At 35.0% G+C, this 12,896-nt stretch overlaps 1 protein-coding gene across 1 annotated transcript; it reads right to left on the bottom strand.

The window, feature by feature from the left end:
* Nucleotides 1-286: 286 nt before the first annotated feature.
* Nucleotides 287-4,728, bottom strand: LOC107843508 (GDSL esterase/lipase At4g01130). The gene is made up of 5 exons (XM_016687817.2): nt 4,425-4,728; nt 2,567-2,776; nt 2,157-2,314; nt 1,237-1,507; nt 287-618 (listed from the first exon to the last, which is right to left on the bottom strand). The coding sequence occupies exons 1-5, from the start codon at nt 4,666-4,668 to the stop codon at nt 347-349; spliced, it is 1,155 nt and encodes a 384-aa protein (XP_016543303.1). The 5' UTR covers nt 4,669-4,728; the 3' UTR covers nt 287-346.
* Nucleotides 4,729-12,896: the final 8,168 nt, after the last annotated feature.

Here is a 12,896-nt window from a genome sequence, read left to right as displayed (position 1 = left end):
TACTATATAAGGATCGGATGGTTTCTAATCATAAAAATCTCCCTTCCCGGTAACTGTTGTTCTGAAGCCATCCTGAAAGCTCGATGAGCAACGGCTTATCAAAGGACTCGTAATGATCTCGTAGCAACAAGATTTATCAGTTTTGGTCACCACTACTAGAAGAAACTACCTTAGGCCCCTCGAGATTTGACCGATTATTAGGAGCGCAACGCGATATGTGTATTTGGCGTGTGATGTGTATTTGGCGTTTGAACTCGCCATTGTAATACTGCACAAAATAACAATATAATTCAAAGCATCACTTTCTTTTATTCATTTTTCTTAGTAACAACTCGTGGCACATGTATCAGCCAATAGGCTGAATATCACAGAATTTATGCAGTGAAAATGAAGGATCAAAAATAGAATCATCATTGAGAATGGCATTTGCAGTGAGTTTGTTTGCTGCTTCAGTGGCATGTATCCCATCCCAGCTCACATAACTGTATGGATCCTCACAGGCTGTGGCTGATAATGTTTGTCCATTTATCTCTTTCGTATTTCCACAGAAAACTTGCTGGTTAAAGTTGTAGGCACCACCTCCATTTCCACAACATGCTTTGTTTCCATATTTAAACCCTACAAAGAAAAAAAACCATCATTAGAAGCTGGTCCATCATTATAGGCAGAACACCTCGATGGCCCCTTCAACTTGATAGTAAATCTTATTTAGGCATTGGAATATAATCATGGTTTGTTCCAATTGAGCACCTACATACATATGCATGATAAAGCCTTCTTATTATATACTTCCAACTCAAATTTTGGATAATCTTTCTGTCTGTTTTTTTAAGCATCCAGGTTACCCATGTAAAGCATGTCACCTCCTTTAATTATGCCTTTTAGCCTCAATAAGTCATAAAACTTCATGCAAGTTACCAAGTTCACAAAAAAAAACACTAGTAAACTTCATGCATGTTCCAATTGATGTTGATGTGTATAATTAAAGGAGGATTCATATTTTATGTGATTAACTAATTTATGTAACGTGCGCTTTTGAACATGAGCATAAACTTTCCCAAATAATGAGTCGGAATATTTAATAGAAACACTTTCCCAAATAATGAGTCGGAATATTTAATAGAAACACCTATCATGTATTCTTGTGGTCAACTGAGACATGTCATAGTTTGGATGTGTCCAAATAAAATTAACTCACAATTTTGAGGGGCTGGCAATATAACGAAAATAAAGTACCATGAGAAGTGGGGTGTTGGAAAAGCTCCAAGAGCACAGCATGAGTGTCAACATAAATAACATTTGCATCTGAAAGATCTTTTCTGGTTTGTGCCAATGCATCTTTAAGCATTTTGTTATAGTCCACCACTGCATTATTGTATGATTTCATGCATCCAAATTCATCAATATCAGAACTCTCATGAGGGAGCTCCACTAAAAATGCTGGGTAACATCCAATTGGTGCAAGGTTAAGTACCAAAAATGTTCTTCCCCCTAATCCATAGATTTCCTGGTGAAAAATCAATTAAATCAACATGGGATTAGGGTTTTACACTAGCTATCAAGTTATAGAACCAGCTAATTATGCTTCAAATGCTAAGACCCTACATGCTACCCCCCCTTTAGTTTATGTAATACTATTTTCTTATTAGTTCTTCACTAACTGAAGTGGCTCTTGAACCAAATTGAACCCAAAAATTAGATCATGAGGTAATCAAGTCCTCAATCCATAATTGATGAGGGAAGCTCAACAGCTCCTGCTAGCTCAGGCTTGACAGCTGAAGCGTGAACAACATAAAATTGCGGGTTCAACTCAGAATTTGAGATGGATAATTTGGCTATGATGCCATGATGAAGAATGAACTTTGAGCCAAACTCAATCCAAACTTTAGATTATGAGGTGAGGACTGCCTAAGACGATATAAAAAAACCAATTTTCTGTCCACAACTGATGTGGGGAACTCAACAATTTCTATATTGAAATCAATTAATTTTAATTTTTTAATTTATCTTTAATAAGAACTTTTTTTTGACAGAGAAATATTGTGACACATTTAAAACCACGAACTTAAAAAGTTTTTTTTTTCTTTTCGAAACTTCGTGCAGAATCAAATTACGTCAAATAAATTGAGACACTGAGTATATTCTAATGTTATTACCTTAATGGTGCTGGTAATTTGAGAAACTACTTGAGGTAAGTACTCCTTCACTCCACCCGTTCCTTTACTTGCCAAATTGCCAGTGAAGTCATTCTGCCCTATGTTGAATGTATAAAGTGACTTCCCAAATATATCTGAGGGAGGTAGATTAGTGTTACCTGGAAAGAGAAACAATAGCAAGATTATGAATAAGGTCAAAATTATAATATTTGTTAAATGGAATACTAGTTATAAGTTTGATTGAATTTAGACGTAAGAACTTTAAGAAATACTATAAATCATTAGTATAATTAACAACTTGAAGTATTTAAAAGTCATATAAAGAATTTGTGATCAAACGAAAAAGTTAATCGACTCTTGAAATTCCAAATATACCACATAAATTGGGATGAATGGAATATTTAGTTTACCTTTACTCTGAAGTTCATCGACTTTAGCCTTAAATTGCTTGAACTGTCGGAGTTGAATTTCCAAATAAAAAGGGCTAACACCAGATACAAACAATGAAGTTTGTGGCATGAGCACTGTGGATGCTGATGTTGCAAAATTGGCACCATGTCTGAAATCAGATCCAATTGATTGCAAATATGGACTCACAAATGGCAACCCTAGTCCTTGAGCTGTATATCAAACAACACTACAATTAATAAAATTTTTAGTAACCTAGAAATTATTTTATAATTTTTCTGGTCGATGTTGGTCTTTAAGACCACAACTAGACATTGTTGATCATTTCGCTAAAAAAAACAAACACAACAGCCGATACATGAAGCATTTTGTGTTCACACAGGGTCTTGGACAAGGTCGAGGAAAGACCGCACATGAAAAGTGTGATGTAGGCAGCCTATATAACGCAACATTAATGGCTGAATTCACGGTTCAAACTCGTAACACAAATAGATCATATGAAGACAATTTTACCATTCTCTAGATCTCCGGTTTCAATCTGTAAGACACAATAATGTGAATACAGTTTTACCGTTTTCTAAATCTCTGGTTCCATTTCTATAAGTCACAATAATGTGAAGAAAAAAAAAAGACAAAGGAAAGTCACAAGATTCAATCTCACGTATAGTTTCTATTAGTAGGACAAAGAATTTGAAACCTACGTACAAAACAAAAGCTATTCCACCCTTACTTGGACCAACTTTGCATTTTACAGCTAAGGCCTTTTTTTTCTGACTTGTAATTACAAAACTCCACCAACTTTGCTTTCTTGTCATTTGGGAACGGTAAGAAAAAAATACAATCATGAACTTACAAAAATGGACATGCATGTATATATCTTCTGAACATAATTCTGTTTTGGAGATTCAATTCTATACGCCAGAGTCACCGACAGATGGCAGTATAAATAAAATTGTACTATCAGGTAATCCAAATCAAGAAGGTGAGCTTTGAAGCAACCTATAATCTATAGGTGAGAGGTTCAAGTTGTAGAAACAACCCCTATTGCATATATTAAGGCTACGTATATCACACAAATTAGGGTGTACTCTTTCACCAGATCCTGCTTGAAAGTATGTTAATTTGTGCAACAGACTGCCCTTTAGCTAATCTAAATAAAGAAGGGAAACCTTGTAGCAACGATAAAATTATCTCTGTGTGATCTATAAGTCACGGTTCGAGCCTTGCAGTCACTAACCCTTGCATTAGAATAAATGCATCACAACCCTTAGAGTGCTGTCCTCCCTTGACCCTGCATGAATGCAGGATGATTTGTGCATGTCCCCTTTAGGTAATCTAAATAATGAATTTTAAGTTATACACCTCCATTAGTCAACAAAAATGTAGTCTATCAATTTGTCAAAGTATATCTATAAGTATTCCTTTTTATATAATGTGAAATTTGTAATGTCGAAATCAAATAAGCTATTTACTATATAACAGATAAAAATGACCTAACAAAAATATTTTAAGCGATGAAACTCAACAAAATTAAAAAACATTTTCCTTTGTACCAGAAACACCTTTTATGTAATAAGTTTGAGCACTCATCATCACTATTTTCTTAAAAAACATTTGAAACTTACAACCAGAAAAAATGTGTCATAATCATAAGTGTTTGTCTGTAAGACTTTTCAAAGTTGTAATATCAAATATGTTATATCATTTATGTGATTATAAAAAGCTTTTTATTGAGGGCAAAATGAAAAAATTAAAGTAAAATATTTTTCGAATATAAAAGTGATTTTATTTCTTTGAAGCGGAAATTGAAAAATAATGCCACAATCGGATCAATACTCTTCCAAAAGATGAAAATTATACCAAGAAAATCAATGATGACCCTTCCATCAGTTGCCCGTCCGGTTGGTTTTTTGAAATGAGTCATTCCATACGGAGACCCTTGAGATGGAAATGCTGCATAAAATCCACCAGTGTCAGTGTTGGAATCTCCAAAATTAAAAATTGCTTCAAATGCACATGATTTGCTTTCCACCAAATTATTATAAGTTGCAATAACAATTGTTAGATGAAACCACATCACAACTGAACCCCAGCAACTCATCATTTTTTTACTGTTTTTCCTCTCAAAACACTTAAAAGTATAATATTGTAATGGTATTCTGTTAAAAAAATTCAATCTTTATATAGAAGGAGAAGCCAATGCATGTGAACAACATCAACTGCTGATGTATGAACTATTGTATGTACAACCAAATACTGTAACTAATGCTCCCTCTCATCCACTTTTACTTATCACATTTTATTCTTCGAGAGTCAAATTGCATAAACTTTGACCAACTTCTAAGATGTACTTTTTCATCATATTGACATGAAAATGATTGCAACTTATAATATTTTTCAGATAGTTTCCGAACATAAATTTAAAATTTTAAATATATGAATTAATCTAATTCAATTTAGCTACGAAGATTAGTTAAATTGACTTTCGTGAATCGAGACTTGACAAGTTACTTTCAAATCCCTATGCTAGTATCATACAACTTATAATTTCCCCAAAAAGTTAGGAGCAAAGCTAGAGTGTTGTAACCGAATTCGGCTAAACTCAATAATTTGACTCAAATCTTATATATATATATATAAATTCATTTAATAGATACAAATTATTAATTAAAAGGACTAAGATTTTCTGACTCATAAACTTTAAATTTTAACTTCGCCTCTATAAAAGTACTTCGATTTGTTCTTTGCTTCCTACCAGTTCATTTACATGCTTAAGAACAAAAAAGGAACAACTGTATCCTTTGATTTACGTGGTTAAGAACAAAAAAGGAACATCTGTATCTTTTGATTTACATGTTGGGTGGGGAGAAGAACTTATCATTAACTTGGGAAATGCAATAAATGAACATACGTACAAGAGAGGCAGATCTAAACTTTTTCTGAACTGTTGGGAAGCATAACTTAGCTAGTAGCTATTATACAGCTAGCTAGATAGCTAGCAACAATATATGATGATAAACTCATGACAAAGGCTAATTTGGGTGCACTAATAACTACTCCTTTCCATTAGGTAGAAGTGTAGAACCAAGATTGTAAGCTTGCGTTCGGTTATTATAGATTTAGTTCAAATTTGAAAAAAATTGAATTTTTGAAAAGGCAATTTATTGCATTCTGATAATTATTTATACATATTAAATGGACTTTCAAAACCAAATATTGAATCTGAACCAAAGTTATCGAGTTCTGCAAAACTCGTAAGTTAACATGTAGCTCAGTCCCTGCCTCGTTTCAAATGTGACATTATTTGTTTAGATATGAAACTTAAGAAAAACATACTTTTGGAATTATGACCTAGAACATGTCATTATATCTATTTAGTTATAAAAGCATGCCATTAAAGGGAAGAAGTACCCTGCCATTTATTCTAGAATGGATTAATAAGTAAGAAGTACCCTACAAAATGAAAGATTGCAGGAATTGTTACTCGATTGGACTTTGGAAGTGACCAAAATGACAAAGTATAAGGGAGGTTGGGGATGTGGATATAATTTACTTTGCAAGAAGAGTAATTTCAGTCCAAAATGACAACCATCAACTACACATTTTGTCCAATATGTATACCATTTCCAAGTTTTTACACCAACTGCCCCTGTTTTGGAGTAATTTTAATTTTTGCCCTTTAAAGTGGTGATTTTAAATTTGTCCCTGTTGATTATTTAATGAAAATTTATGAGTCAAAATATCTTTAACCATGACTTAATTTCACAAGGCATATAGTATAAATTATGTACTATCTAATTTTCAAGGCATAATTTAGAGAACGTTTGTCTTGTCTAGCATAAATTATAGAAATAAATTAAGGTCTCTTAAGACAAATTTTGTGGTTTTGAAATTGAACTTATGCCCCTATATGAAAATCAAGGGGGGGGGGGGTTAATTGAAATTTTCTTGAGTCGACTGGTCAAGTTTGACAGCCGACTCACCCGCAAACAGATAAACTTAAACAGAATAGAGTTAGGATTAACTAGGCAGATAAGTATGTAAGTAAATAAAGTAATGGCACAATGAGTTATCCTGGTTCGGAACACCATTGTGGTGCCTACTTCCAGTCCCCTTGGGTTTCGAGAGTTTTCTTCGAATCTTTCAAAATAGACCCGGTATACAGATGTGGAAAACCAGTTCTGAAGCTTATTATGATATTCAAATCTTGTGACACAACCTCAACTGGTATAATTAAGTTGACTCGAACTTTCTTTTGTAACTATTGTAAACAAGAGAGTTTAAAGTTTTATCAAGATTATGACTGAGACATACTTAAGATTTTTCCTGAAGTCTCATGATGTCTTCTATCTTTGGTCTTTGCTTTTATATCCTTCAACTGCTTCTGCTTCTTTCCTTCATAAGGAAACCCAAGGGATTTCTTCTCAATCAAGGATTTGAATTGATTCCTTGATTGAGGGATTGCACCATGTGGTATGTCCGTATCAGATATATCCATATGTGGTGCATCCTTCCTTTCTCACAGCCATACATGTCCATATCAGATATGTCTATGTAGAGGCTGTGATTTTCTTTTGTTTTGCCTTGTCGTGAGAGATATTGTTGGGATTGATCTTCAATCATCTTCCTGAAACTTAGGGATCTAGTGAAATCTTTGATTGGCGTGATTCCCTATTTAGCACCGGTTCTTTGTAGGTGGATACTACTTGCCTTGCGCAAGATATTCTTTTATCCTTAGAGATATTCAGTATCCTGCAATTTTGTCAATTATTAACTTGTCATTATTAAAATATATTACATTGATATGGGAAGCTAACAATCTCCCTTATTTTGATAATGACAACTATTAAACATCAGTTGACTTTTCTATTTTAGTAGTTAACTAGCTCCCCCTGTCTTGCTTGAATCAATGCCTTCGGCAGTTGACTTTCCCCCTCAGTTGTAGCCTTATCTGATGTGACTTCAGTGCCATCAGACAACAGTCGACTTGCTCTCCCTTAGTTGTAGCCTTACTGATGTGTCTGTGTCTTTCTCCCCCTTTGACATAATCAAAAAGACCAAAACAAGGCAGAAAAGAAACCACATACAAGAGAAATGCACAAAATAAATAAGGAACACACAAGTAAACTATACAAAGGTAAAACATAGATTAAAATAAAAGGGTGTCAGGACAGGTTAGGAATATCATCATACAAACCTTAATCACAGAAAGGGATAAGCAACTTTTGAATAAAAGTCTAGAATTTTATCGCTTGGCTAGAAGTAGGTTAAGGTATTGTGCATGTTAGTGCAGAACTGATTATAGGATTTTTTAACACTTTTGGTAAAACTGGAATAAGAGTTCTGGATTAAGATTGTGATCTCATTGGAGGAGGAGGATGTCCCAGACTTGATGGTATCAACCATTGCAAACATTCTGTTGAACAGCTTCACATTTTTATGTTTGAAACCATCGAGAGTGATAAGAGAATGACCTAAAGAGATGAAGACTAAGAGAAACAAGATAACAAATAAATGCAATAAAATAAGATGATAGCTTGACATATGAGATTACAAGAAATAGGAACCAAATCATGTATCAAACAATAAGACCCCTAAGACCCGCAATAAAAACACCAAACTCTTACGGTGACCGCTAAGGGAATCAACTCCACCTTACAACCACCGTTTCTAAGCAAGGATCAATAATGGCTTTTCCAAGCCCTACACTAAAAACTACACTTTCAAAGAGAGAAGAAGAAGTTTTTCAAATATCAATAATCAACTAATGAGAAAATAAGCCTAAAGAGTCTATTTATAGCTTATTACATAAAAGATCAAAATACCCTTAATGAAAAGGGGCTCCTATGGAGTGTAAAGAAAACAAAAAAAAAAGACTAAAACATCCTTAATGAGTGTTTACACTCCAAGGCCGCCCCTCCAATGCTCCGTGGGTCCCTCTTTCTTCTTCAAGCTTCAAAATGTGAAACCTCTTAGAACCCTTTGGTAGGCATTAACACAAGTCCCAAAAAATCTTCCAAATATGGTTTTGCTCCATTATAAGCTCAAAACGAGTCCTCCATGCATGTCCATGTACCCTCAATATGACCAAAGCTTGAATATTCATGTATGGGCCTCGAATGATGTCATCAAAAGCCATGATGGCTCTTTGGCTCGTATCATCCTCCCCTTCTTGAAAAGGATCCTACCTCGAATCCACACCTTGCAAAACCAAAGAAAGGACAAATAAGCACAACATCCTCATGGTATGAGGGTTAGGGTTAGTACAACAAATAACATCATCATACCAGGGGGTGCACACTTGAAATATAATAATAAATCCTTTTTTTAGTAATGAAAAACTTAGTGAAAATGTCACAAAGGATATGGCTATGAAAAGTATCAAGAGATAAAGAAACTACCAAGGTCTTAATGGTATCACTAAAGCCAAAAGGTAAGACTACCTTTATCTTAGAAACCACAAGACACAATTGTTTCATTATATCTTCAAGTGTCCTTATCAAAAGTGGTGCCACTATTGGTCTTATAGTCAACCAAACCCACATAGCATTGTCATTCAACAAGTGTCCTACCTCTACATAATACAAATCCAAAACTAGTATGGATGTCATCATAGGAAAAGAGGTAGTATAGGAAGGAATCAAGTGTAAAGGCATCATCCAAGGCGCTATCATCTATAAGAATGCAATTTGGCCCATAAGATATAATACATAAAGTACATAAGGATGGATTTAAGGAACTAAAGCACATATAACCTCTTCCTTTCAAGTAAAGTATCAACTTGGCATCCACAAGTTGGGAATCATCCAACTTAAGCACAAGTGTGTCAAGCAAGGATACACCTTTAGTAACATTACCCCAAGGAGACAATGACACCTTTGCCCTTGAGTTTTCAAGAATGCCACTTTGGTTGTCATGTAGACCAAGAAACAATTTGGGTGTGCCAACATCATAATATCCACATTTGGCACCTGGGTTAAATGGAAAGAGTGGCCATAGACATGGGTCTAGAAAATACTCTTTTTCCCCACAGGCTTCACCCAATCTGAAAGATACACTCTCTACAATAGCATAAACATCATCAAAAACAAATAGAGAGTAGAGAAAGGTATCACTCAAGTCAACTTCAACTAAGGTATCCTCATGTATGTACTCACCACTAGTTTCAAAATCATCACCATGAGTACTCCCAACAATAAGGTCACACAAAGTTAAAGAAGAAATAATTTCCAAGCAATGGACACTTTCTCTTTTCATGGAAGAACCCTTAAGTAGATACACACCACAACCAGAATCAAATGGATTACTACTTAAGTCTTCACAAGAAACAAGAAATTCATCCTCATAGTCATCAAACATGGGTGGGGTATCATAAAAAGAATCACAACCATAATTAATTTTCAAGGAATAATCACATATCAGGTTTCTCAAATATTCAAGAAAATCAAAGCTATTATCACCCAATTGATTATTCCTTTCCAAGACTACACATTCCTTACCCTTAAGAGTACTCTCATTTTTCAAGAAGAGATTTCCATCTTTATGAGGAATGTTGTCACACCATAGTGGGTTAGTATATAGGCTATAGCCTTCAAGACAAGCTATACCTTCAACATCATTCTTACCACTAGGTTCATTAGGAGTGATTGGACCATCTTTGAACAAGATGTTATACCTAAAAAGAGGAGGATCTACCCTCAGGAAAGATTTAGAACATGCAAGTTTGCTCTTTAAAGGACAATTATCGAGTTTCAAAGAAGTTTCAAACTGCAACGCCCTGAAGTTTTTTCTAGCTAAATTTTTGTCCCTAAAGTATCAAGCATTGGCTTCTAGAAGGATTTATACTTATTTCCCTGTGGAATTCCTTAGATTTCAACTTTTTATTTTGTATATGATTGAATAAGCTTTTCGTAGACATAAGATTCGTCCAAAACGGACACTCGGTAAAGAAGTTATGGTTAATTTAAGTCCTAATAATAAAATACCATCATTCCTGTCCTTGGAACATCGCGGAGAGGGTTTAAATGATGATGGTCAATTTCCAGTGAGACTCCATAATGGTGGCGCATCACAAAGTGGGCCGAATTCCCATTCGTCACTTTCCAGTGAGATGATGGTTAATTTTCAGTGAGACTCCACGATGGTGGCGCGCCGCGAAGTAGGCCAAATCCCATTCATAACTTTTCAGTGAGCCACCACGATAGTGGCGCATCGCGGCCCATTAAATCGGGCACCCAGTTATATTTTAATAACGGTCTCATTAAGGGTATTTGGGATATTTTCTAACCCCTTAACATCTTGACCATGGGATTTAATCCCTATTACACCAAAATGCACCTACTCTCACCAAAATCCACCAAGAACTCTCCCTAAGGTTTCAAATAAGAATCCTAAATAACTCAAGACATAACCGTGGGTTTTTGAAACAAATTGGAGATTTGGAATCCCCAAGCCGTGGGCATCAAGAAACATGCTTTAATTTCCTAAATAGAGGTATGCGGGGTTTTCTTAAATCTCGTGGGTATGGAAATCTTAATTTTAAGAAAGGGTTCTTCAGATCTATAAATATATTCATGCTTTAGAAGCATTGATGATATTGTTTTGGCCTTTAGGCTTTCCCCCAAATTGATTTAAAATTATATATATATATTGTAAGCATATGTTTAAAGGTTGATGATGGAATTGAGAGAATGATTCATAAAAAATCCCTCTCTTGTGATGATTTTCATTTACTTATGATATACTATGAAATCGTTTGAATGCATTTTGAAAAGCATGTTATGAAATGTCTTGAATAATATTATATTTGGATTATGCTTTTAATTTCAAAAGAGAGAGGTTATTTATGTTGATGAATATTGAACATAATTATATAATGAAAAGGGTTTCATGGTTTGTTAAAGATTACATGACCACCACTTGTTTATTGAAAGGATGGAAATTTTGCATAATTTTGACTTATATTTTTGGAACATGAATTCCCTTTGTTAAATTGCCTGTTTGGGTGGTCTAAACTATGTTTTAATGACAGAATCATGCATGATGCATTATGGCTCAGAAATAGGACTTGCAAGTCTTGGTGTGACAACATCAATCCAAATAATGCCATGGTAATTTAGAACAGAATAGAATGCATGTTTGAAGTTAGATTTTTTAGATGTTGAAACTAAAATAATGCATGATTCAGAGAAGGATAAAATTGGGCATAAATAGAGCTTAGGTGGTTCCCCGAAGAAGGCATGAGTTCAGACAACTCATTGCCCAAAATCGTGATTTGCTAATCCGGGTATATTATTATATGCTAGCCTAATGCCCTGTGGTGTATCAGACTCAGACACTCTAACCCTTGCGGAAAACTTGGGTTGGGGGCTTCCCCGCTGAGTTAATCGCGGATTCCATATAGCCCGTGGATTATCATACTTGTAGGGGAGTGCAATCTAACTTAGAAGTAATACAATGAACAGACAGTGCATAGACAGAATAATTTATGATTTTCAGAAAAATGCCCATGTGTTTTGAGAACTATTTATGCATGATGTGATACCAAATTGCTCTCCACTATTTTACTTATATAAAAGTTTTATTTTGGATTACTTTGTGTACCAGTACATTTGTATTGACCCCCCCTCCTCCCTCCAGGTTCTGAGGCTCAGTCTAGGGGTCCAGAAAAGTAATAGATTTTATTAGACAGAGTTGTAGTGTCCAGTTAGTGAGCCTTCTCTATTCCAGAAGGCCTGTTTACTTTCAGAGAACTATTATTAGAAGGCCTGTTTACTTTCAGATAACTATTATTAGATATGGTTTTGGTCTACTGAAGGCCTTGTCCCAGCTTTCAAACTGTGTTAGAGAGTATGTAGTAGAGATTTCGCAGATGATTTGCAGATGTTGCTAGTTAGTTTTGGATTTCATTCTCCAATGCTAAATTCATATCAGATTTATGACCATGATTCCATCTTGCTTTAATTTCTGCATTTCCTTATTCACACATGAATGGTGTATATGATTTCAAGATAGAAGGGTGTCCGGGCCTTCAAGGTTCGGGATGCTCGTTACGGCCAGGGCCTCAGTTCAGGCAGTGAAAAACTTGGTATCAGAGCACAGTTTATGGTCCCAGGGTGTCTGCGAAATCGCATCAGGTAGAGTATTGCCTATAGGTATGTGGCGCGCCACACTTGTAAGTAGGAGGCTACTAGGCGTTTAGGAAAGTGTTTCCCCTCTTTGTGATTTAGTTCATGCCTTAGAGTCTGTATTAGAATTGTCCCCTAATCAGTGCTCTATTGTATTTCAGAAAATAGTCATGCCTCTTCATCGTTCCAACAACTAGGATACTCA

Source organism: Capsicum annuum, chromosome 5 (assembly GCF_002878395.1).
Source record: "Capsicum annuum cultivar UCD-10X-F1 chromosome 5, UCD10Xv1.1, whole genome shotgun sequence".
In the NCBI taxonomy this organism is placed as follows: Eukaryota; Viridiplantae; Streptophyta; class Magnoliopsida; order Solanales; family Solanaceae; genus Capsicum; species Capsicum annuum.
Note: the sequence above shows the minus strand (reverse complement) of the source record. Positions and strands in the feature narration are given on the sequence as shown.